At 50.8% G+C, this 23,987-nt stretch overlaps 11 protein-coding genes across 11 annotated transcripts; 2 read left to right on the plus strand and 9 right to left on the minus strand.

Moving 5' to 3' along the window:
• Positions 1-237: 237 nt before the first annotated feature.
• CC77DRAFT_927806 (hypothetical protein) lies at positions 238-2,378 on the plus strand (the record flags this gene model as incomplete). The annotated part of the gene is made up of 3 exons (XM_018534011.1): positions 238-270; positions 322-526; positions 580-2,378. 3 exons carry the CDS (start codon positions 238-240, stop codon positions 2,376-2,378), a joined length of 2,037 nt encoding a protein of 678 aa, XP_018389772.1.
• A 419-nt stretch (positions 2,379-2,797) lies between these two features.
• Positions 2,798-3,968, plus strand: CC77DRAFT_1091304 (class I glutamine amidotransferase-like protein). The gene is made up of 4 exons (XM_018529559.1): positions 2,798-2,989; positions 3,051-3,374; positions 3,439-3,610; positions 3,664-3,968. Exons 1-4 carry the CDS (start codon positions 2,930-2,932, stop codon positions 3,801-3,803), a joined length of 696 nt encoding a protein of 231 aa, XP_018389773.1. The 5' UTR covers positions 2,798-2,929; the 3' UTR covers positions 3,804-3,968.
• A 362-nt stretch (positions 3,969-4,330) lies between these two features.
• Positions 4,331-7,465, minus strand: CC77DRAFT_981351 (vacuolar protein sorting-associated protein 35). Its single transcript, XM_018536080.1, has 7 exons — positions 7,291-7,465; positions 6,587-7,221; positions 6,003-6,540; positions 5,457-5,946; positions 4,877-5,422; positions 4,680-4,826; positions 4,331-4,630 (listed from the first exon to the last, which is right to left on the minus strand). The coding sequence occupies exons 1-7, from the start codon at positions 7,422-7,424 to the stop codon at positions 4,469-4,471; spliced, it is 2,652 nt and encodes an 883-aa protein (XP_018389774.1). The 5' UTR covers positions 7,425-7,465; the 3' UTR covers positions 4,331-4,468.
• A 389-nt stretch (positions 7,466-7,854) lies between these two features.
• On the minus strand, positions 7,855-8,454 carry CC77DRAFT_1057577 (hypothetical protein; the record flags this gene model as incomplete). Its single annotated transcript, XM_018528031.1, has 1 exon — positions 7,855-8,454. One exon carries the CDS (start codon positions 8,452-8,454, stop codon positions 7,855-7,857), a length of 600 nt encoding a protein of 199 aa, XP_018389775.1.
• Positions 8,455-8,852: 398 nt separating this feature from the next.
• Positions 8,853-9,544, minus strand: CC77DRAFT_1057578 (hypothetical protein; the record flags this gene model as incomplete). Its single annotated transcript, XM_018528032.1, has 3 exons — positions 8,853-9,307; positions 9,363-9,395; positions 9,451-9,544. 3 exons carry the CDS (start codon positions 9,542-9,544, stop codon positions 8,853-8,855), a joined length of 582 nt encoding a protein of 193 aa, XP_018389776.1.
• A 598-nt stretch (positions 9,545-10,142) lies between these two features.
• Positions 10,143-11,600, minus strand: CC77DRAFT_515477 (macrophomate synthase). Its single transcript, XM_018531992.1, has 4 exons — positions 11,066-11,600; positions 10,799-10,977; positions 10,416-10,743; positions 10,143-10,364 (listed from the first exon to the last, which is right to left on the minus strand). The coding sequence occupies exons 1-4, from the start codon at positions 11,320-11,322 to the stop codon at positions 10,175-10,177; spliced, it is 954 nt and encodes a 317-aa protein (XP_018389777.1). The 5' UTR covers positions 11,323-11,600; the 3' UTR covers positions 10,143-10,174.
• A 192-nt stretch (positions 11,601-11,792) lies between these two features.
• On the minus strand, positions 11,793-12,937 carry CC77DRAFT_515558 (hypothetical protein). Its single transcript, XM_018531993.1, has one exon. The coding sequence runs from the start codon at positions 12,663-12,665 to the stop codon at positions 12,264-12,266; it is 402 nt and encodes a 133-aa protein (XP_018389778.1). The 5' UTR covers positions 12,666-12,937; the 3' UTR covers positions 11,793-12,263.
• A 1,451-nt stretch (positions 12,938-14,388) lies between these two features.
• On the minus strand, positions 14,389-17,693 carry CC77DRAFT_1016735 (N-acetylated-alpha-linked acidic dipeptidase 2). Its single transcript, XM_018524267.1, has 3 exons — positions 16,623-17,693; positions 14,860-16,573; positions 14,389-14,803 (listed from the first exon to the last, which is right to left on the minus strand). Exons 1-3 carry the CDS (start codon positions 17,408-17,410, stop codon positions 14,624-14,626), a joined length of 2,682 nt encoding a protein of 893 aa, XP_018389779.1. The 5' UTR covers positions 17,411-17,693; the 3' UTR covers positions 14,389-14,623.
• Positions 17,694-17,809: 116 nt separating this feature from the next.
• CC77DRAFT_1016736 (short-chain dehydrogenase/reductase-like protein SDR) lies at positions 17,810-18,955 on the minus strand. The gene is made up of 3 exons (XM_018524268.1): positions 18,658-18,955; positions 18,203-18,605; positions 17,810-18,152 (listed from the first exon to the last, which is right to left on the minus strand). The coding sequence occupies exons 1-3, from the start codon at positions 18,827-18,829 to the stop codon at positions 17,852-17,854; spliced, it is 876 nt and encodes a 291-aa protein (XP_018389780.1). The 5' UTR covers positions 18,830-18,955; the 3' UTR covers positions 17,810-17,851.
• A 99-nt stretch (positions 18,956-19,054) lies between these two features.
• Positions 19,055-20,949, minus strand: CC77DRAFT_981359 (acetyl-CoA synthetase-like protein). The gene is made up of 3 exons (XM_018536081.1): positions 20,594-20,949; positions 20,286-20,544; positions 19,055-20,236 (listed from the first exon to the last, which is right to left on the minus strand). Exons 1-3 carry the CDS (start codon positions 20,894-20,896, stop codon positions 19,119-19,121), a joined length of 1,680 nt encoding a protein of 559 aa, XP_018389781.1. The 5' UTR covers positions 20,897-20,949; the 3' UTR covers positions 19,055-19,118.
• A 603-nt stretch (positions 20,950-21,552) lies between these two features.
• On the minus strand, positions 21,553-23,325 carry CC77DRAFT_1057584 (MFS general substrate transporter; the record flags this gene model as incomplete). The annotated part of the gene is made up of 6 exons (XM_018528033.1): positions 21,553-21,809; positions 21,862-22,229; positions 22,282-22,542; positions 22,597-22,710; positions 22,772-23,024; positions 23,079-23,325. The coding sequence occupies 6 exons, from the start codon at positions 23,323-23,325 to the stop codon at positions 21,553-21,555; spliced, it is 1,500 nt and encodes a 499-aa protein (XP_018389782.1).
• Between the last annotated feature and the right edge of the window lie 662 nt (positions 23,326-23,987).

Raw genomic sequence — 23,987 nt, forward strand, 5'->3', positions numbered from 1 at the left:
CATCCAATTAGAAGCAGACATGGAATCTTGACTGCATACTCGTCATCTGGTTTGCTTATCTGGGCCTACTGGTGCCCTGCCCTAAGCGATGCATACTATCGTCTAGACCGCAGCAGTCGAGTGGTCGTAGAACCTGATATACACCACCTCTTTCCCGCCTCCAACGTGGAGCTTTTTGGTCCTCTCCAACCTCCTCTGCAGCAAACGTTTCATACGTCGAACATCAAACAGGCAAAGATGTCTTCGCAGCAAGGAACCCAGGGTCCTCCAGTGAGTGATGTCAACTTCAGCCACCTGCTACGCATAACTAACCATACCCAGGCTGGAGCATCTGGGCAAGCTGGACGAGGCCCCCCGTATGCACCTCTGAATGCCGGCTTGGGTGGAACACCTATGATCGTGCCTGATGTGCCTGTCTCAGTCGTTTTACTTATCCTATACCTCATGTTTGGTATCATCCACATCAAGATTCTGAAGGGCAACAAGGGTCGCGGGCATAAGTTCATATTCAATGGCGCTATTCTTGGTATACTCCCACCACACCCTCCGATTGGTATGGCGGCGACTAACATGCCGCAGGTCTCTGCAAGATTCGAGTCATTACAATGTCCTTGCGGATAGCATGGTCCAACTATCCTAGGAATGTCGGTCTTGCTATCGCAGCGAACATCTTCGTCTACATCGGTACCATCATCTTGTACGGTGTGAACTGGTTCTTCGTCCAACGCGTTGTCCGCGCCCAACACGCACGTCTAGGATGGTCAACACCGTACCGCATCTTCCACAGAGGCGGGCTTGTCGTGCTGGTAGCTACACTGCTCATGCTCATTGTCAGCCAGATATGGCAGTTCTTTACGCGCAACCAAAGTAAACTCGATGCCTTCCACGTTTTGTTCGTCATTGCGCAGACGTATTTCACCATATTCTGCGTCGCACCAGCTATTCTCGTCGGCGTCTCTCTCCTCATCCCACGAACAGAAATTGACAAGTTTGGTGCTGGCCGACTGAGATATAACATCACCATCCTACTCATCTCGGTGTCCCTCCTCTCGATTGGACAGATATTCAGATGCGTATTGGCTTGGATTCCTGCAATCCCATTGGTCGATGTCCAGCGCGGCATTGTCGAGTTACCATGGTACTTGAGCAAGGGAAGCTTCTACTGCTTCAACTTTGTTACTGAGATCCTCGTCATCATCATGTTCGCTGTAGTCCGTGTCGACCTACGTTTCTATGTGCCAAACGGAGCAAGAAAGTCAGGCGACTATTCTAGAAGTCGTATCGACCTGCACGACGAGAACGAGAAGAATCTACCTCTCCCAGCGCCCGTACTTCCTATTTCAATGCTGCAACCGAACGACTCAAACCAGACATTGCACAGATATCAGTCCTCAGTGTTCGAGGATACACAGACACTAGCTGATTCGCTGCAATACCCTCACTCTACACTAGAAGTGGATGACAAGACAGGCAGCTGGAAAGTCAAGCGCCTCTCGGGCGATTCTTCGAGAAGTCGGCATACCACCATTTCATTCGCGACCTCCTCTAAATCGACGCTAAACGACAAGACTCCGCGCGCCGAAGCCAACGTGCCTCCAGTTCCTGAGCTTCCTGCCGAGTGGCCATTGCCAGCTTCTACCCCACCGCCGAATGCAAGCTCCGTTTTGGAGCATACAAACCCGCCCTCGCGCCGAGCTACACCACAACGAGAGACCTACGAACTTGAGCATCACCAGTTAAACGAGATAGACGTAGGTGATGCGGTGACCGACGCCCTAGCAAAGTTGGAGATGAATAGTGAAAGACCAAAATCTAGCCTTGCGACACCACCTCCAAGATCACATCGAAAGTCTCCAGTTCAGGTTTATACGCCGACTCTACCCTCTACAAACGATGGTCGCTCACCGTCTCGAAATGCCCGCAAGCGAGTTACCTTTCCACAGAAAGAGGTCATTCGCAGTCGCGCGAATAGCGCTAACTCTCAGGGGGGTCGAAGAACCCCTGCTGTCGAAAAGATACCCGAAATTCCAATTCAAAGGCCTACGGAGTCGTCGATCAGACCTCCTCACCGCCCCAGTCCGGCAAGAAGTCCTAGTCTGGAGATTATCTCACTACTCAACCACATGAGTAGCGATTCTACTCGAATCGTAGACGCATCGCTCCAGCGAACACGTGCTGCCTCAGTCGCAGGATCAGAGGAACCCAAGACGCCCAAGACTCCTATCACCCCTGTCACACCCGCTTCCTACATGATGACACGACAGACAAGTTCAAAGTACAGTACTGATAATAGCTCGACGAGCTCCGATGCAAGAGAGCGAGAATTGGCGAGGGAGGAATTCCGTCGTTTCAGCTCAGAAACGCCGCTCAGGTACTGATGCAGCGGTGCCCACGAAATCATGACTTTCATTAATCTCTAATGGTTATCCATTGTATATCGACACTTGACTGGTGCCCCTAGCAATTTGTACCTATGGTGCGCTACGCATACAGTGGTCCATACACCGTTCCCTATCGAACGTTTTCCTTCTTGTACATACCTACAACTCAGATCTGAGAATTTCCTATCCAAGTCTCTTAGGCGTCTAGTTTTATACAATCAAATTCCCATTACCTGTTGCCTAAGCGGCACGGCGTGATTCTCATATCCGCTCCGGTTCTTTGTCTCCACCTCACATTTCAGGCAACAACATTCTTGCAGCCACTATTCGTTCGTGACAGTAAATTCAATCTGGAAGTGCACGAAAGCACTGAAGGATGAAAATGATGCGTGGATCTACATGCCACTACAAGCGGAGCGGGATGCATCTGTACATCCGTTGCGTACAATCGAAGTTTTATAAAGTGCTTGAAGACAATGACCAATATTTCGAACCACCAACAACCCCACGAACTTTGACCATAATCCAAATCTCCCAATATCACCAAAATGTGCCCAACCAAGACTCCCATCCGCGTCGGCGTCCTCTACGAAGAAACTCAAATGACCGTGGGTGTCTCTGTTGCAGAGGTACCAGAGATATACACTGACTTTGTACACCCATATCTAGGACCTTGCGGGCCTTGACCTCCTCGGCAACTTGACTCCCCAAACCATCAATCTGATCGCAGCTATGAATCCGCAGTTCGCTTCCATGGTGCCCCATGCCATCCCCATGGACTTTCTCTATATTTCTTCCTCCATGGATTCCGCCCATGTCACACCAGACATGTACGTGCGTCCCACGCACACCTATGCGACTGCTCCACGCGATCTCGATATCCTGCTCCTCGGTGGCCCAAACCCAGCTACTGTCAAAGAAGAGAGCCTGTCGTTCTTGAAGGAGGCAAGTAAGCAGACCAAAGTCATCTTAACGACATGTACGGGAGCCATGGTAAGTTGTGCCTATACGAAATGCATGTGAGACATACACTGACTTCGTATTTTCAAATCTGCAGTGGTTGGCAAGGAGTGGGGTGTTGCAGGGGAAGAAGGCTACTACAAATAGGGTCATGTTGGACGTGGCGAGCAAGATGTTTCCGGGTACGGAGTGGGTAGATCGCAGGTGGGTCGTTGATAGGGGTTGCTTCAATGGTGCGGAGATTTGGACCGCCGGTGGTGCTGGGTGTGGTGAGTCCTCCCAAAATGTGAATCTGATAGAGCTTGTACTAACTACGATGTGGGTATTGACATGTTCATCGAGTACACGTACCAGAACTTCGATAAGAAAATGGTCGAGTTTGGATGTGTCGGATTGGATTTCGATTACGAGGGGCGTTCTGAGTTTTACAAGGGAAAGCTGCCTGACATGACCATGTCTTAGTTCTGTAGAGGAACTAGAACTTCGTTATTCGGAGAAGTCGTGGGAAAGTTAGAGGCTCAAAGCGTACACGACATGGGACGTCAAGCTCATATGAAGTCTATGGCGCTCTCCTCCAGAGAATGAACTGGCGCAAGTAGGTTTCTTACTTGTCTTACTCTTAACTCTACAATATCTGCCATATAAAATGCTGCCCTCTCTTTCCCATGTCCCACTGTGAAGTCAAGATTCAGGTAACGGCGCCATCGGCTTACCTTTATTTTTGGGAAGGACAGAATGCATGCATGTTCATACACCAAACACTTGCACCTTTTTGAAGATCGAAAACGGATTGTTAATGCAAAGATAAGAGGACATGAAATTTGACAGAGTCTGACAACCTGTAAATGCACTAGCACCAACACATTCTCGCTTTCGTTCCTCTTCTGACGTGTGCTCATGATAGACTTGGCTAGTTGCGATTAAGCTGATCGTCACTATTCTCCTTGCAAGCGATTATGAAGATATCAGCACAGACGCGTTCACACTACAACACATTCGACTTCATTAACATTCTCGATTTTCCCATGCTATGTACTTGGTATACGAGCGTGCAATATCCATGTACATGTAGTCGTACAAGGAGTTCCAACTCAAAATAGGCACCGCGTCTCCTTTTCCTACAAACATTACTTCGGTGCCGTGACCACGCCTTCGTACTCTCGACTCGCCATGTAATCCAGGGTACGCTGAAAGTGTTTCCTTGGGTTCTCAAGCGAAGAAGCATTCTCGTTGGATTGTAAGTTTGAGTGGATGAGCTCGATGAGGCCGTTGAGGTACTTCGTTGTGACCTGCTCGTTGTTAGTGACATTCATATGAAAGGAGAAGAGTGCAACTTACAGCGTCGTTCTCTTGGTCGAAGTAGTAGACATATCTGTTGAGTATCTCAACAAACAGCTCAACAGAGACCGCAGCGTCCATGCATGCATCGGCCACGCGGAGAGCACGCTGTAAGCACTCAAGCACACGCTTGCCATCGCGATAGAGCTATACTTGTCAGTATCAATCTTGTCAAGAGTAGAATTGATTTCGCTCACGTTCTTTGGATCCTCTTCGCCCAACGCCCTAATCTCAGTCGCCCACCACAGGTGACTTGCAAGGTATACCGCACGACATTGATCTGGCTTCTTGAGTAGCTTGCTTCCATGCAACGCGCACTTTGTAATCAAGGTATCGTAGTTCTCCTTGCCAAAGTTCCTCGTTGTATGCAGGCCACTCGCAATGACGCACACGGCCTGAAACTGCGCTCTTGAATCGCTAATCGCTTCCTCATATATTGTAAATGCTTGCGCGAAGAACTCGTACGCGACCTCCTCGAAACCGTTTTGATCTGCTACTTGACCGCAGGCGATGAAGAGGCGGAGCGAGAGATCTGCGGAGCCTGTAACGCGGGTGTACAGCGTCGATAGAGTGTTGTGCATGAACTTGTAAAGAGCTGATGACTGCGATTGCCAGTTGTCTTCGAAGTGTTCGCGCTTCTTGTATTGACGTGCGAGCTTGAGTGATGCTGTGATAATGGCCGGGGATGTGTATTTGACACGCTCGTTGCCTTCGGCAAAAGACTTGCGCGCAGCTTGGAGGAGCTGAGAGAGCTGTTAGTGTGCATCTTGGTTGAACATTAATTATACTCGCCTTGAATTGGGTATCGTTGTCCTTGCCACGGATGAGATGTACTATCCGCGCTAGCCATCCTTGCTCTTCTATTGTCTCCTCTGTCTCCTGTGCTCGTCTTTGAATTGGTCCACCTGGGTATCCTTGGGCTTGTTGGATGCCTTCACGAATGAGGACCTTGAGAATCTCCAGCACACTTTCGAGGTTCTCTACAGATGCAATGAAGGTCTGATTCCGCATCAGACTCCTTGCAACTTCGCCAGCAACTGCTCTCCGAGTCGGGTACGGTTGTGAATGTAGAAGAGGGATGAAGTTCGGTAACGCGAGCGCGGTGAAGAGAGAGATGTAGGTCTTGATCGGCGAAAGGAGGAGGCTGAGGATCTGGCTTTGGGTGGCTTGTGAGTGTAAGTCGGCGCTGTTTTGGTATTCGGCGACCTTTTGGTTTGCAAAGGTAAGGACCTGGTCAATGTAATCGAGTCTTTCGGGATAGATGTTTCTAGTAGAATTAGCACAATCGTCGTCATCATCATCATAAATATTTGTAAAACATACAAGGCGAGGTTTGCCAGCGACACCAGTAATCCGATTGTGTCCTGTATTGGCAACCGCTGCATCTTAACCAGCGTCTGTACCTGTTCGTGAAAGATCTCGAACAGTTTGACGTTGTTGGGTATACCGCGCCTCTTCTCGATGTCACCATCTGTCTCGGTCGCTTGGTTTTCTTCAGTCTCAGCAGAGGTATCCGTTGGTTTGGGTGGTTCTTCGGAAGCCTCTTCTGTGCTTGGTTCCGTCTCCGAAGTCTCTGGTGCGTCTCCGTTCTGCTGCGCTGGCGCTGGCTCTGGTTCGGCCGCCTTCTTCTCCTTTGCTATCCGCATTTGTTCCATGAGCTGTGCTATCGACTCTTCTTCCGTCTTCTTGCGCTGTTCTGGGCTTTCGGACTCGGCTTCTCTTTGCGCATACGACGACAATCGGTCCATGAGGCCCACGACAATGGCTTTAACATTTACATGTGGGTTCAAGCGCGCAACGGCAGAGAGGAACTGATCGAGCGTGTGTAGGTGGAATTCGTCAGGGAAAACCTGTGTGACAACTGCTGCATGTTAGCGGTCTCCGGGTGTCCACAGTTTGTGACATACCCTCCAGTAGGTATTCTTGCGCTAGAACATCCCGACATTGTACAATCTGCTCTAGCAACGGGTTCAAGATCTTCTTGTAGTTCTCCAAGTCAACCAATTGGCTGAGTCTGACCAGGTTACTTCCCACGAGAAGTTGCAGTTCCTGTCGCTCTTTGGTACGCTGTTCGCGCTCTCTCGAATGTCCCTGATGTTGTAGTCGCACCCACAGCTTGTTCATCTCGACGAAGTTTGTCAAGATGAAGCTGATGGAGTCCTGGAGATTGCCCTCGGGCCCCTCGCTGTCGCCAGATGGAAGGCAGTCGCGTGCTTGACCCGCAAGGTAGTACCGCAAAAACAGACCACGGATAGGGTGTTGGACTCCGCGACTCATCTCCATCATATCCTTCATAATCTCCTTGACGGGCGCATCCTCAATAGCCATGTAGACGGTCCCGACGGTGACCATGAGGTACAGGCGGGGGATGATATTTCCGGCATACTGGACGAGTTCGTAGAGATCGGCGAGGTGATTTACGGGGTGGTTCTCGCGGAGGTAGACGGCGAGATGGCGCAGGGCATCGAAGACGGCCATGTAGAGCTCGTAGTACTGCTTCGGGCCGAGGCTGCTGGTCCGAAGTTCGGAGACAAGTGTCGAGCTGTGCATTGGAGTCATTAGCACTGCAGCGCATAGCCAGAACAGCCCTCATATCACGTCACACGCGTACCTGCACTTGAGCGCATCCATCAACTTGCCCGGCGTCTCGAGACACCGCCGCATGAGCATCGTCTGCTGGCGCACCACGGCGAGGGCATCTTCGAGCAGACGAGCTTGGTCTTCTACGGGGGGCGGCGACGCCATTGTGTGCGAGAGAAGCGGATCGTCCGGGGTTGTGGAGAGCTGGTCGTGGTGGATAGGCACCGCCGCCTTGGGCGTAACCGTTCGCCAAGCCAGCAGGGATGGGAGCTTCCCCTTCGAGCTGCGTCATCACTAGTCTAGCCATCACTCTTCCATTTCAAAACTTGCGCTTGTTCATGAATCTATTATCTAATCTAATTGTACATGTGTGCTCGTCTCGCAGACGCGTCTAGTCATCATACTTCCAATCCTCGCCATCATATGATGGCTTCCAACCATTACTCGTATATATCGTAAAACACAGTAGAAGAAAAGAACAGGCGGATCGGACCAGTCCACCGCCCAAGCGAGAGAAGAGAATGAAGGCTCCATTCAACGCACCTCGGGATAATGCCTTCCCCTGGGGTGTGAGAGAACAAGCTCGTGAAGCCGGCTACGGGGCCGCCGTGACCACTGCGGCAGCCTCGAACGTTTTGATGCGGTAGTGGGTGTGCCACATGCCATCGTCATAGTACTCGGTAGGACCATCGCCCTTCGATATTGTGACGGTAACGAATATTGGCTTCGGCGTCTCGATTGGTGTCGAGATGCTACTAGAGAACGAGCTTGAGATGGTTGATGTTGCGATGGATGTTGATGAAGGTACCGACGGACTGGGAGTTGATGAAGATCCTCCCGGAGTCGACGTCGACGTCGTTGTTGGAGCGGGTGTTGACGAAGACGAAGACTTCGATGCGCTGCTCGAGCTGCAGCTGGTTGTCGGTGCTGGCGCCGGCTGAGGCTTGATGACGGTCGCAGTAACTTCCTGAGTGACTGTTGCTCCCGGACCGACGACTTCGACGGTCTTTGTCGTCTCAATCACCGAAGTGGCTATCGCAGGTGCTGGGGTTGATGAATCTCCACCAACATTGACAACCGAATAGCTCTTATCGCGTCGACCAACATCGCGCGGTTTTGGTGAGTCAAAAGGCCGACCAGTAACCAGTGTGGAGAAAAGAGCGGCCAGAGCCAGAGTTCGGGGGTTGAGAAGCATGGTCTTGAAAGTATCAAAGAGGCTTATTGACTGTCCGGCGCCGTTGATAGTCGTGTACACGTGTTGAGCACGGGTTCGGTGTTGGTATGCGCTGGCAGAGAACAGAGTGGAAACTGCGATGTAGGTATCCGTTTATTAGATCCATAGTAGCTGCCGTTGTGTTGCGTAATTTCTCGAAGGCTGGAAATGTGGTGGTTGGGTGATGGCTGGTAACGCACGGGCCACATTTGACGCGAGGTGGAGGCGACCGGCTGGAACCATCCAAAACCTCTACCACTAACCACATAGTTTGGAACTGTCCGCTCTATCCGAAGCATGTTGTTATCAGTCAAAATGTCGCGCCCTTACATCAGAACGCTGATGTGAGATGAAATTCTGGTATTGCAACACGAACTAACTCATCGCCTCTCAACACCCCTGTCCTGTGTGCCTCCTGGCATTTCCTGCGGCGGATGGTGCTTATAGCTCAACGGCATCTCCTGAGCATCATGTGTTCCTTGCGCTTCCAATATCGGACCACCTTGGAACTGGCTACCGTACGGATTCGCGTTCATCTCCTGGGCCTGGTACGGTTGGTACTGGTGCGGTTTGTCTTGAGCCTCAACCTCAGTCCTATATGCTAGCCCGTCCACTTCATCTCGCTGACCTATCCACGGTTGCGGCGGGTTCGTCTGTGACATCTTCGGCTGTAGCACACTCGCCTGTGTCTGTGCCTGTTCGTTTATTTGTCGCGTTCGCTTCTTGCTATGCCGTCGGAACGCCCAGATAGCCAGGCCAGCGAAAAGGAGAAACAGTCCTACTCCAACCCCCACGCCTATGCCAATTGTTCTCTGCTGCGCTTTCACGGCATTGTCTTTATCAGTAGTCAGTCGGACTGGACCGTTTCAATGCTGTAAAGATGAACTTACCGAAGGCGCTTTGCGCATCGTTCTTTGCATTTTCTAGTATCCAGAATTAGGTATTCGAACGTGAGACAAGACCTCAAGATATACTAACCGTAGTTACTGTTCGGAGCAGACGTGCTGCAAATGTATTTGTTGGATGAGTCTTGTTCGCAGTTGTCAAGATTTATTGAAGTTGGGAAGGACATGATGAGGAAGTGATATCTTGATATACAAATTTGCACCAACGCATGCAAATTGATACTGTATCAAAGGGAATGTCGGTAGGCACTACCAATATATGCAAGACGATCGAATTGTTCTACTTATATCACCGCCCGGCGATGGCATCACAAGGCTATGTCCATCCTTCTCATGGTGAGTAGCACCCGGCTAGCTCTTTCGAGTATAGCTCATAGAGTTCAAGAAACGCTCCGCGCACCGGTAGAGCTGATTGGCAAACTCTCAGAGTGCCAAGTACGCACACAGCCTCGTTAAGGTGGCCTTCAACCGGACGCCTAATGTGGCAGGAAAATCAATGTCCTCTTTGGGGTGTGCAACAATGATCACTTCCAGGATTTCTGCCTTGCACTACGGTAAAGTCGGATTTATCCCTACGCTATATCGGTTCCTCCTCTCGCGTCTTCCGAAATCCATTAACAGTGGCGACAGCGGCACAGCAACAACTCGCGAAGGTAACACAGCTGACTGCGAACTGCGTCAGATGTTCAGTCTATCATTACTCATTGTGGGATTAGGAGTACAACCTCCCTAGCTACATTCATCTGTTACCTCACAACACAAGAAAATCGAGCTCCTCCATTCATTAACCAAACTTATCAAGGCGTCTTCGCCTGTCCGTCCGCCATACTCGGTTTCGGGTTTCCCTCGAAGCTCTTTGCATGTTTCCAGCCCTCTTCCAAAGAATTTGCAAAGAGTCGTGTAGTGCCCCAGACATCGAACTGCACAGCAATTGCTCGCATACCTGACTGAATGGCCATTGGTATCTGGTCTACCCCCATCACACCACTGATCATCATTAGCTACCTTTTTCAAAATCGGAAAGGGCCATAAACTTACCCAAAGATAGGTAAATCATGCTTGGCGGCCGCAGCATTGAACTTGCCCATCGCCTCGAAGAACTTGGGATCAGGGTTTCCCTTCAAGAATCCATCGATATCCATACCAGCCTCAATCATGTAATCTCCAGGGCCGAACATGAGACCAGAGATGCCTTCTACTGCAGCAATCTCCTCGCAGTTCTCAACACCCTTGACCGATTCGATCTGCGGGATGATACAGACGTGATTGTTCGCTGTCTGCACCTGGTAGGCATCGTTGGGGTAGAGAGACTGGGTCATTCCAGGAGTGAAGGTCCAGGGACTGAATGAACGGTGGCCTTTGCCGCCTAGAAAAACGTTTTAGTATCATGGGGAAGATAAAGAGAAGAAAGGGTGACGTACCGCCAAAGTACATCTCTTTCATGAAGTCCTTGACTTCTTGGGCGGTCTCAACATGCGGGATGACGATTCCGGCACAACCTGCATCAAGTGCTGTTGTGAGGCTGATTTCGTCATTTTTTGGTACACGGCAGATGGCCATTGATTTTCCCTCCGAGTGATGCTGTGCGGCGTGGATGCAACTGTGTCGCATCGGTCAGCGGTATGCTCTCATGTATACCCCAGCCCTAAAACAATCTCATGGTTGACCATCTTAACAAGACAACTTACTCGTGTAATGTCAACCGGTTGTACATGCCATGCTCCACATCGAACCAGATGAAATCTGGCTTCGTGGATGCGATCAACTTCGTCATAAAGGTACTTGGGATGCCTTGTGCGATACCCATGAGACTCTTACTCGCATCAGCTTGAGCGTCTTTAAGCGCTTGCTTGAGATTTGCAGGTTGGGTGAGCATAGCAGCGCGGTAAGGGGCTTTGGTATGGAGCTCGGGCTGCTCGCTGTAGGGTTTGAAGTCCGCCATCATGAACGGTGTTTTGAATGTAGCAGAGATGAGCAATAATATGAGAATAATGCAGGCTCAATAAAGGTCAGGAGGAAGAGCTTTGGATGTTCCTGTAGAAGTGCTACCTTCAGTCTGGAAGGGGTACTCGAGTATTTATGTAGATTGAGTACATTTCCATATCTTTATCGTAGAAAGTAAGCGGTAGCACTGGAACGGAATGGCCACGACAGCTGCCTCGATAGAGCGTCTACTCTACTCCACTGGTAGGGTATGAAACGTGGGGCATGACGGTGGCCTCGTTTCTTAGTGCTTATTACCTAAGACATTTCGCCCTGGTCGTAGTATGCGTTAGCAACATGCTATCCTTACCCCTAACGCGTCGTTGTTACGAGATCTACGCAAGAGAGAAAGCAATTGCCCTTTCAAGAGCATACACATTGGGCAGCACATCGATATGAAACACTACAGTAGATGGCAAAGACCAACAATCAAATAATTTCTTCCTTCTACGCGAGGGGTATCAAAGCCTTCATTACTACAAGTGCTGACGCTGACTGATTTTACAAAGCTGAAATCTATGCCATCTGTATTTGGCACGACGATGATGCAGTATGACAGTGGCGAATCGGGTGCCAGAGAAGAAGAATGCACCTGGTGCCTAGACTACAGCACTTTGGATAATAGTGCTAGAGCAAGCGATAGGCTGATGCGCGAGGCTCGCAGTTTCGTGTTGCCCAGCGCTTATAGCCGTTAACTCCATACACCGTGTAGACAAAAGGTACCACACTTCCGAACACAACGCCTTGATCTCGTGGCAACAAAATGTGCTCGGATTTAGTGAAGCCATCACAGATGCTAACGCCGAATAAAGGTGTAAAAGTTGTCCGAGAGCCCGAATCGGTCCGGATGGTGTAGAAACGGACCGTTATATCCAAGAGGTTCGTGGGGTACATGGCAGGGTTCTAATAACCTTGTGATAACGTCGAGGTACTCGAATATACTGGCGACGGATGTATAACTATCGAAGGATGTGCGCATTGACACTCTGGCGACGTTGACCGATCAACTTGCGTGCTTGAGTATTGGCTTGGAGATCTCATCGACGTTCGGGTTGTCGACAATTTGGGAGCGCCTTTTTCCATTTCATTGATTCCCATAGGCTTTTCTTCGATATCCATACTCTTCTTCTCCATCTCTTCCGCTGCCATGATGCCCGTGTTCTTCTTCTTTTTCATACGCTTTGGTATATCCATAATGATAGCAGCGACGACGATGAGTGCCAGAAGGCCCGCGACACCACCCACAGCAATTACGGCGACTATGCTGGTGGAAAGACCGCCGAGTTTGCTTTCTGGTCCGGACATTGCGATCGAAAGAAGATGCTTGGCGTTGGCTAATATGAGGTTGGTTGGCGCAACAGAGCAGGATAATGATAATAGAAGGAAGTTTGAACAGTGGTCACTATAGTGAACTAGAGTGGTATATGGCTGAGCTGAATGAATGAGGATGGAACGAGTGTGAGTGCGTTTGCAGCGCTTCGAAGATGTGGTTTCGTTTCAACACCATCGCTGCGTAGCGGTCTCCTTATACAATTCGTCTCATGACCTGTCATCGATTTCTCCAAGCAAAGAAGCGAGCATAGTTTCCCATGTCGAGCGATTCTAGGCCGGCAAGCGTCTACATCGTGCCAAAACTTCAGCTGGTGGCTTTTCCATCGAGCAGATACAGCGACACTACATCTTTTCCGAAGCCAACGACGCAAGCCACGAGGCTGGGCGTCATGGGCATGTTGTTTGTCTAGTCAGCCGGCTTCGCTGTTGTGCGAGTAAAAATAGTCGATTATCCCAAGCGGTGCTGGTAGTACATGGGCTGATTTGCTCAGGGGTGCTAAGGCTGAACGCTAACGCGATGAGGTGTTTCGGGCGTGCTGGCTGTATCGAATTCAGAGCGCTTTCATCTTCACTGGCTCACTTTATGTTCGAAGCGAGAAGTGTATTGTGCAGCGCATCACTTAGCGGCATGCTAGACCTGTACTTGATGAATGTTGTTGCATACGTTTTGCTCACAGGCTGGGGATATCTGTTTGTTCGGTCTGGAAGTCGAATGGCGTCTTACGTGGATGTGCCGGCTGGTGCGGTGCCTGACATCAAGCACTCGAACTCATGAGGCAGCGTCAGTCGAGCCGCTGAACGGTGAACCGATGCACGAAGCCCTTTATTCAGCATAGTGAGAGGAGCTTGTCGGGGCGGCCGAGTGTTCGCTGGACTGTACGTAAGAACTAGTCACCTACTAGTGCTTCTAGCGCCTGGCTGACTCCACGTTTTTCGGTCGTAGCCGCGGCGGTTCTCGACTAGGACAGAGGCTTCGCTTCGGACAGTCACAACGTGGAGATTTGCACTGGCCTTACTCGTACGATTACCCAGCTACCATTTCAACGGGCTGCTAGCACTTTTGAGATTTATACCCCACAATCAAAACAAGCTTAAGCATCGTAGTAAAAGCATCACGAAACCTTCAAACTAACTTTCGGCTGCACATAACGAGAGATTGCTACGGAAGACATTCGTTCTAACCACCAAACCACTGTCGCAGACGACTAACCGAGAGCACAGTAGAGTCCATCGAACGTTCGAAAGCCACTAGATCGCCAATTGCTAAGATGGCTCCCGGCACTAAATATTACGACTTGCGAGTCGACAGTGCGCCATGTTCAAATACCACTCGGGATCAGTATTCCTCGATGATCCCAAAGCTCTCATAGTTTGATATATGCATTGTCAAGTAGCAGGTTCTCTTGGAAGAGCCCATTCAGACGCATCAGATCAATCAGAGTCGACACTATCTTGATGCAAGAAAATTATCAGGATGATGAGACCGGCCTTCACCACATTCATAAACTTGCGTTCTCTTCCAATCGTCCAGGCCGGAGTCGACACCAGAGACGTCGAGAGAAACACGTTACGATATTTCGATCCTTCTTGAGGAAGTCATATCATCGCCTTGTATGTTTTCGATCTCAAGAAGCGAGGTGGTGGAGGAAGAATGCGAAACTCGAGAAAGAGAAGGGGTTGTATGCGCCATCGACACAATGAGGCATAATTAATATGGATAGTACAATATGAGACGAGATGACTAGACGTAATTGTCTAATGGTGATGGTGATGTTCACCAAGATTGACATCAATATAATACCAACATATGAAGCCGAAGCCCAGCACTACATACGAGATGGACCCCCAAACCAATGATGCAATGTTGCCATTCTTTCGTTACGCCCAAAACACCACGTAAATGCAACTCTGCTATACACAAATATACCTTTTCAGCCGAGCCTGTCGCTCGCGCGGTTCAGTATATCAGCCGTCTTTTTGATCGCTTTGGCAGCGGCGTCCCAGTCTTTCTTCTCGATTGCCTCGCGTGCAAAAGGGAAGACGCTGGCTTCCAGGCCGTTGTTAAGATCGGGTGCGAAGATGACGTGTTTGTATTGGTCACGGTTGGGGAGCTATGCGTGTATTAGTCGATGTTGGCCATGTTTGTGAAAGAATGAGCTGAACTTACACCATGAGGCCCCTTGTCATCTTTGCCCCTTGCAAGATCAAGCAAGTCGGTCTCAAAACCTGCAATTCTTCCGTTGTGTGCGACTCTTTGTATAGTGACACCACTGCTCTCAAAGCCACCAGTCGCATAGACTTGGTTATACCAAGTTTGTTCCCAACGTCCAAACGCCTCCGCCTTCTTCTTGAACATACTAAGGCTGTCTACCAGAGGCTGGAAAATCTCAATGTCGTACTCTCCACCACCGCTCACTTTCTCGGTCCAGTCCAACAGCTTTTGGCCCTCTTCTTGCAAAGAGCGGGCATAGTCGTCAATCTTCATAGGGATGATGGGCTCTTGGGAAAGCTCGAGGATAAGGAGAACCCAGAGTTGGGTGAGCAGCGCATGGTAGGAAAAGGAGGGGTCGATGTATTTGCGCATCCAGGAAAGCGTCTCGTAGCAGCTGCGCGCGATGGGATTCGATTGGCCTTCTTTAGTAGTGAAGCCGAAATCGAGCGAGGAGGTACCGACGATGGACTGGAAGGCGACGTAATCACTTCCGGCCCCTAGATTGCCGATCTTAGAGTCTGAGGTTTCCCAGAGTTCTTTTAGAGTCTTGTTCTCGTGGGGATCGGACAGTCGGTCGAGCACGCGCGTCCAGGCATGTTGGAAGATGGGAGATCCGTTGGCCCAGAGTTTGTCACCTGTCACGCCCACATCGACATTGAGGTAGGCAACAGCGCTATCGCGAAGGGCTTGGACGTTGGCTTCAACGTGCTCTGTGGAGCCGATTCTGTTATATTCACCAGCGTCCCAGGAAGCAAACTCGATAGTGCGGAGGGGTCGCCACCCTTGAGTACGCAACTCGCCCAGTACACGGACGACTTCGAGCATAACAGCCGTGCCAGAGCCCGGGTCTGCTGCACCGAAGCACCAGGAGTCGCGGTGGTTTCCGATCACGATCTTGCTAGCGGGATCTTCGCTGCCTTTGAGGGATCCGAAAACGTTGGTAATGCGCTGTTGTTCGACCTCATCCTGGTCGTTTTGCAGGAACACCTTTGGAGAAGTCTTTGGATGACCAGAGAACCATTTGTCGCCAACATCCGGTACACCACCAACCCACTCATCCGGCAGCTCCTCGCCTGAACCTTTGAGCGACTTGAGGAGTTTCTGCGCATCCTTCCAGGAAAGTGGTAGACTTGGGATCTTAGGTAATGCTGGGTTCTTGTCTCGCGGCATACGCTCCACCTTCTTCACACTCGGCCGTCCAGGCGTAAGAACATCTCCCATGATCATGTTTGTCTGTGCAACCGAGCCTCGTTGCACGCTGTCACCAGGTCGCCATTTGCCATCCGGCCAGGGATTTCCCTTTTTGAAGCCGTCGTCTGCTGGGTCTGAGTATACCAATACACCGGCGACTCCAGCGTCTTGCGCATATTTGACTTTCATGGCTAGGTCCGGCTGTGTGCCGTAGTATCGGCAAAGCACGATTGCACCTTGCACGTCCACCTCGCTATCCCATAACCGCTTGAAGTCTTTCTTGTCGCAGTAGTTGACGTATATCAGAGGTCCGGTAGCGTTCCCACTCGCGGACATAGCGTGGTAGGCGGGCGTTTGCGCTTTGGCTGGATTGAAGACGGACGGTTCTTCGAGTTTGGCTTCCCATTTCTTCTCCGGTGGATCCACAATGGCGACTTTCCGGCCGCCCTTGTTCGCATAGTTCATGTATACGTAGTATCTGCTCAAGTCAGCGTGGGGCTCAACAATGCCTCGGATGTCTAGCATACTCATCATGGGTATATGTATCCATGTGTGCGTCCTTGAATTTGCCTTCGATCCACTGGCCCAGCACGTAACTTCCCTCGGTTCCGCCTATGTGGTCGTAGCTTGTGATGTACTCGAGATTCTTCTCAATTCTCCAGCTCTCCACGCTCCCCATGGCCGTCGACCGTACCCACTCGGGGTTGAATGGGGTGCCGAATCCACCGCCCATGGGCACCACCTCGCTGACGACCAGAAAGTAGACGAGGATTATGATCAAGATGAGACCGAACAGTCGCGCAATGATGGACCATCCTGGCTTGTACTCTTCTGGTATGGTGGGTATATGGTCCGTCACAGCGCTGAAGTTGGGACGCCAGCTCGGCCAGGGTATCCGGGGCAGGTTCCAACTGGAGAGTGAATGTCTGATACTGTAGAAGCGTTTCGAGAACCTCCCTCTTGATCTGTTCCGCCTCGCCCGTCCTTCTTCGACAGCCTCTGGGTCCAGGATATCCATCTCCTCCATGGTCTGGCGCAGGTCCTCGTCCTGGCTCTCCCGCACCGGACTCCCGAGATCCGAGTCGCCATCGTCGTCTACCGACTGCACTGAAGGAGCCTGGTAGTATCCATTGCGCCTGCGCGGATCCGACTGGACGCGGACATCCGGGCTCAGCAGGCCTTGCCGCTCGGCATCGTCGCTGGTCTCGTTGGGTCCCAGGCGCGCAGGGGCATTGCGCGACGAGGTTGCCTCGTCGTATGTGGGGATGGGCGGTGGTGATGGCTCGCGGACGTAGCCATGCTTCTCGTCGCTCATGGCGAGCTAGTGGCAGGGAGAGGGTGTCGTCGTCGTACACGTGTTGCGCGAAGTCGTGGTAGGGGATGCTCGCCCGCGGCGAATGGTCCGCGAGAGCGAATGATGGGTAACTAGGTATGCGGATGCTTCAGAGAGTAATTGGTGACATGGGCTATCGATTGCGCATGTACATGGTGGACGGATCTAAGGAGTGACGGCAAAATATAGGAATACACGCAAGAAGAAAGTCGACGAGGGGCTACGTCTTGTCTGGATGTTGCGGCAGACTGGTGGCAGATGCATCTGGGGATAGCGGAGCGGAACACGCGCGCCGAGACCCTGTCCAAGATCCTTGGTAGTTGAAACCACGCCACTGTCTTTTGCGACTTCATCACCACAACAAGTGTTTGAGCTACGAGGGGAGTTGAGTTTGTCAAGTGTCGCACGACTCTTGTACTTTGTCTACATATTCCTGCCTCCAGTCACCTTGATCGTCTCTCCGTTCACATAGCTGAACAGCGGACTCGCCACGGCCAACACGGCACTCGCCGCCTCCGTCGCCGTACCAGGTCTCCTCAGCGGAATGTCCATGTGCTCCTGGCCCTGACCAGCACCCGCCTTCTGTGCCTGTGGTATACCCAGCGCTACCTTCTCGCCGTCGGGTGTCGTGATGAAGGCGCCAGCCTCCTTCGCCGCCGTCAAGCGCGTCTGAATATGGCCGAAAGCAACCGTGTTTGCGCGCACGCCGAATTGAGGGCCCCATCTGGACATTGTTAGGCGGGACATAGTAGGGGAAAGATGATAAGGACGTACTCTTTGGCAATTGTCTTGGTCATACCAGTAACACCTGCCTTGGCCAGCGCGTAATTGATCTGTCCCGCGTTGCCATTTACACCACTTGTGCTTGAGATGTTGATGATGTTCCTGGGCTCGCCGTCCTTGACCCTGAAGTACGGTGCTGCAGCCCTCACAATCTTGAATGGCGCTGTCGCGTGCAGGTCGACAATAGTGTGCCATTGCTTGTCCGTCATCTTGTGGATGACACCGTCCCATGTGTAGCCGGCATTGTTCACAATGATGTGGATCTTGCCGCCTCCAAACTCAGCGGCTTCAGAGATGAGCTTCTTGATGTAGGCATCGTCGAGCACGTCGCCTGCCACAGCTATGGCGCTGCCACCAGATTCGTTGATCTCTGCGGCTACAGAGCCCGCTTTTTCTGCGAGCTGTTAGCTGGTATTTGGAGATTCAAGATACTTGCATCAACCCACTAGCATCTACATCAGCAACTACAACCTTCGCACCCTCTTTCGCAAACAGCTTTGCAGCCTCAGCGCCAATTCCCTGTCCAGAACCTGTAATAATGGCAGTTTGGCCAGCCAACATACCCTTAGGGTAGTTGAGATGGCCTGCAATCTGGTCGATGCGCTTGGAGTAGGACATTATGCCTGTGAGATCGCTTGTACTATCAATGTAGATTAAGGACCGTAAAAATTTCACCAAAGAAGAGAGCTCAGTGTTTATGGACGCTCTTCCATGAAATGCGGAGTAAGTCAACCGCAACGACCGACATCATTACCTCAATATGCCGAGGTTCACAGCTAGCGCGTTTTGTGGCTGCCGTGGACGCGCTTTCCTAGATTTGGCTGACTCGACTTAAAGCACCATCATCAAACAACAAGCAACGGAGAAGAGTTGGCTAGATTTCGCGTCAAGTGTCATTCAGACAAAACTAAGTCCTTCTGGCTCCCTCTAACTGCAGATACGCCTGCTCGATCTCCTCCAGGTAGTCCTGTTCAATAGCCCTCCTCTGCACCACTTGCTTGAAATTAACCTTGAGCGGTTTCTCTTTCGTCGCGGCCATAACCGTCTCCCTCGGAATCCTGATTTCGTCGATATCGTTCTTGTTGGCGCCAGCAATTACGCTATCATACAGCTCATCAAGCAGCTGCGCCTCGCTCTTCTCATCCAATGCTCCCTCCTTTACTTGCACAATAACGTACGGCGCAGGACGACCCTCTCCGCCCACCACCACGTTCTGCACCTCCTTATGTTGCAGAATCCGGCTCTCAATGTCCTGGGCATGGAACTTCGCCAGCCAGTCCAACTTGGTCAAGTCATCTTTGCGAGCAGAGAATGCCCATCGTGTGCGACCGTCAGAGTCTTTGACAGGTCGGTACAGCTCCTTAGTTTCAATACGCTTCAAGTACCGATGTCCTGAGTTCCAGAAAGCTAGCTGGAAAGGGTTGGTACGACCATCCTCAGCATTCTCGAGGATAAGCTCGTGAAGATTGTCCAAGCCCTCCGTATCAAAAGGCACCATCTTATGACCATTCTCCGGAACGAAGTCGTGCGTGTACCAAAGGCTCCTATCCGCTGGTCGTAGATCAATCTGGTCTCCAGTCTCTGTAGATCCGATGACTGGGCTTAATCGCGTATGCTGATAGAGGTCGTCCCCAATCGCTCGGTCCAAGGGTGCGCCAATGTATACGACGAACTCCAGCGATTTCAAAATCTCTCTGGTTACTGGATCTTCGTAGAGGCCGGCAATAGTAAAGGGCGGACACTTCATGCCATCGATCTTGTTCATCGAAGTAATCTTCTTGAACAGGGCGGGAGTCAGGGTAACTTCGCCTCTGGGCATCATCACACATGGAGCATCGAGAAACACTGGCGCCATGATCATCGCATGCAGGCCGGCTACCCATTGCGGTGGACAAGGATTCAGAGCTGTCTTTCCGATCCAGCTTTCATACACGATGCCTCGAGGCCAGTGTCTTCGGCTAAGTATGGGTACGTTTCTCAGCGCGGACCACATCCCGTTGGTATGAAAGATGGGTTTAGGATCGCCTGAAGAAATATGAGCTTGTGGCTTTTGAATGCGTTCTGCTTGACTTACCAGTAGTACCGGATGTATGGATGATGACTATCTCATCCCATTTGGCCTCTTCAAAGGTTGTCTCATATGGGTAGCGCTCCTGCCCTTCATTGTCGAGCATCCACTCCAATGACGGCACTGCACATAATTTCAAGCTCGACTCCGGTTTAACCAATGGTCCTGCAGGATCATCTGTTGCATAGAGCCAAACTTTGCAGTTGGTCAACGCCACCAATCCCGCCAGCCCCTCGTTGGTCACACGGCCATCTGGAACCAGTAACTACAAGAGTCGTCAGTCAAAAACTCACATTCTAAAAATCAACACTTACCTTGCGTCGACTTTTAGCAATCGCCGGTACCAGGATGGCATATCGGGGATCGTTCGGCCCAAAGTAAGCAACCGTTTCGCGATCTACCGCCTTTCCAAGCTGCTCGTCAAACCAGAAAGCCATCTTGTCGATGGCGTTGGCATACTGCTTCCACGTAATTGTTTTGTAACCATCCTGCTCCCAGTCTTCCAACGCGTATCTCATGAACATGTTGCTTGGTATCCATCTCGCCTTCTCTTCGATAGCATGCACTATGAGTTGGTCCGAAGGATGCTCTACTCCGTTCTCTGCTATAGAACCCATAATGTTGTATTGAAGATAAGACAAATTGCAATGGTACAGAGCAAAGTCCGAACGCAGATTCCGGTGCAGATGCACCTTGATATACTCACAATCGTTCACACCTCATTTGATCATTGTCAGCATCGTGTAAATACCGGCAGAATAGCCAGCTAAGTCAGTAAGCACAGCCTTAGCTTCTGATCTGCTCAAACGTATCAGCTTACGCGATTCTGTACGTCTTTCTCCGATTGTTTGTGTTACCTTGATCTGAGATTGTGTGACTTCCGCATTCAGCTAGTGCTGAGCTCATCAACTACGTCGACCTTTCATACACAGGCCGTGTTTGTATGCTTGTATTGGCAAAAGGTAGCGTAGAAAACAATCTAACTTGCATTATGGCATGTCAGCACTTGATAACGCCATGCATAAAGAGGAGAAGCTCATTTTCATACAAGACGCCCCGTTGATGACGGAGAGGCAGCTAGATGACCAGTGGCTCACGGCTTGTCTACGTGTTTCTCCCTTACGCCCCGTTGACAAAGACGAATTTGGAGTTGCGAGCACAATTTTCAGAACATCAGGCTCAGAATTACGTCAAATATTGTATTCACGTCTATATCGTGTTTGTCTGAAAGGACCCGTTCCCAATTCGTCGAACCAGACTTCTCTGGGCAGGCTCATACCTTGGTCTCAACCTCAACATTGTCTATCTTCTTCTCTTGGCGACACTGCTCTTCCGCAATCACATCCGCAGGGATGCGGTCTGGTGTTGAATTCACCAGTACCAGCATCGGGCCTAGAGCAAGAGCCATCAACGCGAATGTGACGCAGAATCCGATTAGAGGCGATGTCTTGATCTGCGTGTTCATGCCGTACGAGATGGCTTGTCCGATGGCCTCAAGACAGCGGAAAGCTGCACCATTGCGTACGTTGGCTATATCTTGTCAGTCTCTGATCTGTTAGAGCTACTAGGTAATGAGGCATACCTTGAGCGTCTGTTGCAAAAGAAGACAGCAACCAGTACATATACGACTGTGACAAAGGACCGGTGGTTTGAACAAAGAAGTACGGCAAGAAGGAACGCGCATACAACGAATCGTCCCAATCGATCTTTCCGGGGTTATTGCTGTTGAAACGAGCTTGCATGACAATCGACCAAATGTACACGCCAAGGTTGAGGAGCACGACCGTGAAGAGACCAATCTGTGCGCGACGTCGTTGACTGACACCCTTGAGATCAAGTATGAAGCCCAAACCGAAGCATCCAACGATGCAAAAGAAAGGCGAGATAAGGGAGGAGAGTGCGCGGGCGCGGACGCTGAAGTAGGTACCAAGATAGGTGGACCATGTACCACTAACGCCTTATCAGCAGGTGTTCATGTCAGTATCTGGCAAGATTGACGAACCTGTAGAAGAAAGACCATATAGCCCAGAAAGCAGATAGTAGGATCAGCTTTGAGGTCATAGTTATCTTGATCTGTTTGAATTCCATCTTGGTACCAATTTTCTCGGATACTAGGATACGCGTTCCGTCCGAGCGTACGACTCGTTCAAGAGGGGATATGAGGAAGGCAAAGGGCAAGGCCATGCATTCGATAATCAAGAAAGCGACATATGTATCGGGTGTTACACCACCGACTACACCTTTCTCGTGATTTTTCGACAGACTGTAGGGCTAAGGTCAGCTATCGCTGTGTAGGTTCCACATCGAGAAGACTCACTTGATAGCACCGCCGACTAGCTGCCCCAAGTTTCGAGCAACGATCCAAAGAGCTAAGTATTTGCCACGAGATCCGGATGGTGCAAGAGACATAATGGTGCCCGACTCAGCTACACTAAATACAGAGGTACTAAGTCAGTGTATGGCTTACATGTAATTCTTACAGAGACACTTACTACCAAGTGCCGGTGCCAATGCCAGTGAAGAAGCCACCTAAAATCAGGTACCACTGGTTTCCAAACTTGGAATTGCAGTAGTATGAAGAGCCTCGAATTGGAAACGAGCAAGCACCGATGACCAATGCCCACTTTGTTCCCAGTTTGTTAACGATGGGTCCACCGAGGGCACAGCAGACAGCCAGCATTGTGTAGTTGACAGCCGTCGCAATGTTCGAGGTTTGAGGAGTTGCGAGACCACCTCCACCGAGACCTGAAACCTTCTTAGCTTAAATCACTACATTTGGTGCATCGATAGGAAGCTTACCGGCGATAGCATCAGCCATGGCAGGGCCACAGAAAGCCTGCACACTGAGTAACATCATTTGTGTCAAACTGTGTTGCCAGATTCTCTTCCATCTTGGCACTGTCCTAGCATACTCTTCCATGTTGACTCTTTCATCGGCTACCTCATACGTGGGAGGAGCGTTGAGCGGATCGCTGCCCTTTGTGCGAAGGGCGTCGTCATTACCACCAGCATGTGTATTTGGAGGGGCAGCGTCGAATTTGGACATCTCAGAAGACTCTTATTGGCAAGACCGGAAATGAATAGAGACAGATGTGAGCTGAGCTCCGAGCTGAAGTGAAACCAAAAGCATAGCACGCGAGCTTTATATATACCACATCCCCTCACACATATCTCCCACCTGCTGTCTATCCACGCATCTAGCATCCCGGCTTATCTGTGGATTTCGGGCCTACATTACCCCAAGCTGGGGTAAAGCGAGTCGTTCCCGCCGATGGGTCCAGCTGATAGCGACTTGTGGAGTCGATGGCTCCGGTGGCAGATGGGTGTCCGAGGGAGAGGGCAGTCTGGGTGAGAATGCAGGCTAGGCTGAACATGGAAGTGCGAACAGTCGGGAAAAGTGGAGGCTCTAAGCTAGGATAGTTAAGGGATGGCAAGCACGCGCTAGACATGGAACGTAGGCTTTGCAAGGCTTAGATATCGGGTTGCTACGCTTGGGTTACAGCATGCGAGTCAGACGCAAGATGCTCCGCGGGTTGAGTACTGCGCTCGTAACAGTTCGGGGTTGTTGATATCGCAGTGCAGCTGTATCGACCCATTTCTGCTATCGCGATGCAAAGTTTCAAGGAAGACCAGCATTTGCTCGGTGCGCAAGCTGGGTGGGAACAGAGATAGCCGCGGCTTTACGCACCACTGACGCCCGCCAGCCTA

Source organism: Alternaria alternata (genome assembly GCF_001642055.1).
Source record: "Alternaria alternata strain SRC1lrK2f unplaced genomic scaffold CC77scaffold_3, whole genome shotgun sequence".
NCBI classification, from domain to species: domain Eukaryota; kingdom Fungi; phylum Ascomycota; class Dothideomycetes; order Pleosporales; family Pleosporaceae; genus Alternaria; species Alternaria alternata.

What these genes read in the sequence shown, in the direction of transcription:
- CC77DRAFT_1016735 (XM_018524267.1), bottom strand. Translation starts at nt 17,410, where the DNA reads ATGAGCGACGAGAAGCATGGCTACGTCCGCGAGCCATCACCACCGCCC. An exon ending in GATACATATACCCATGATGA is followed by an intron (nt 16,574 to 16,622) that starts GTATGCTAGACA and finishes TGACTTGAGCAG; the next exon opens with ATACTACGTATACATGAACT. An exon ending in ATGACAAGGGGCCTCATGGT is followed by an intron (nt 14,804 to 14,859) that starts GTAAGTTCAGCT and finishes ATACACGCATAG; the next exon opens with CTCCCCAACCGTGACCAATA.
- CC77DRAFT_515558 (XM_018531993.1), bottom strand. Translation starts at nt 12,665, where the DNA reads ATGTCCGGACCAGAAAGCAAACTCGGCGGTCTTTCCACCAGCATAGTC.
- CC77DRAFT_515477 (XM_018531992.1), bottom strand. Translation starts at nt 11,322, where the DNA reads ATGATGGCGGACTTCAAACCCTACAGCGAGCAGCCCGAGCTCCATACC. An exon ending in GAAAGAGATGTACTTTGGCG is followed by an intron (nt 10,744 to 10,798) that starts GTACGTCACCCT and finishes ACGTTTTTCTAG; the next exon opens with GCGGCAAAGGCCACCGTTCA. An exon ending in CATGATTTACCTATCTTTGG is followed by an intron (nt 10,365 to 10,415) that starts GTAAGTTTATGG and finishes AATGATGATCAG; the next exon opens with TGGTGTGATGGGGGTAGACC.
- CC77DRAFT_981359 (XM_018536081.1), bottom strand. Translation starts at nt 20,896, where the DNA reads ATGGGTTCTATAGCAGAGAACGGAGTAGAGCATCCTTCGGACCAACTC. An exon ending in TTGCTAAAAGTCGACGCAAG is followed by an intron (nt 20,545 to 20,593) that starts GTAAGTGTTGAT and finishes CGACTCTTGTAG; the next exon opens with TTACTGGTTCCAGATGGCCG. An exon ending in CCATACATCCGGTACTACTG is followed by an intron (nt 20,237 to 20,285) that starts GTAAGTCAAGCA and finishes ATATTTCTTCAG; the next exon opens with GCGATCCTAAACCCATCTTT.
- CC77DRAFT_1091304 (XM_018529559.1), top strand. Translation starts at nt 2,930, where the DNA reads ATGTGCCCAACCAAGACTCCCATCCGCGTCGGCGTCCTCTACGAAGAA. An exon ending in ACGAAGAAACTCAAATGACC is followed by an intron (nt 2,990 to 3,050) that starts GTGGGTGTCTCT and finishes ACCCATATCTAG; the next exon opens with GACCTTGCGGGCCTTGACCT. An exon ending in CGCCGGTGGTGCTGGGTGTG is followed by an intron (nt 3,611 to 3,663) that starts GTGAGTCCTCCC and finishes ACTACGATGTGG; the next exon opens with GTATTGACATGTTCATCGAG.
- CC77DRAFT_1016736 (XM_018524268.1), bottom strand. Translation starts at nt 18,829, where the DNA reads ATGTCCTACTCCAAGCGCATCGACCAGATTGCAGGCCATCTCAACTAC. An exon ending in AGTTGCTGATGTAGATGCTA is followed by an intron (nt 18,606 to 18,657) that starts GTGGGTTGATGC and finishes AACAGCTCGCAG; the next exon opens with AAAAAGCGGGCTCTGTAGCC. An exon ending in ACCAAGACAATTGCCAAAGA is followed by an intron (nt 18,153 to 18,202) that starts GTACGTCCTTAT and finishes AACAATGTCCAG; the next exon opens with ATGGGGCCCTCAATTCGGCG.
- CC77DRAFT_981351 (XM_018536080.1), bottom strand. Translation starts at nt 7,424, where the DNA reads ATGGCGTCGCCGCCCCCCGTAGAAGACCAAGCTCGTCTGCTCGAAGAT. An exon ending in GCAAGAATACCTACTGGAGG is followed by an intron (nt 6,541 to 6,586) that starts GTATGTCACAAA and finishes AACATGCAGCAG; the next exon opens with TTGTCACACAGGTTTTCCCT. An exon ending in TCGACCAAGAGAACGACGCT is followed by an intron (nt 4,631 to 4,679) that starts GTAAGTTGCACT and finishes AACAACGAGCAG; the next exon opens with GTCACAACGAAGTACCTCAA.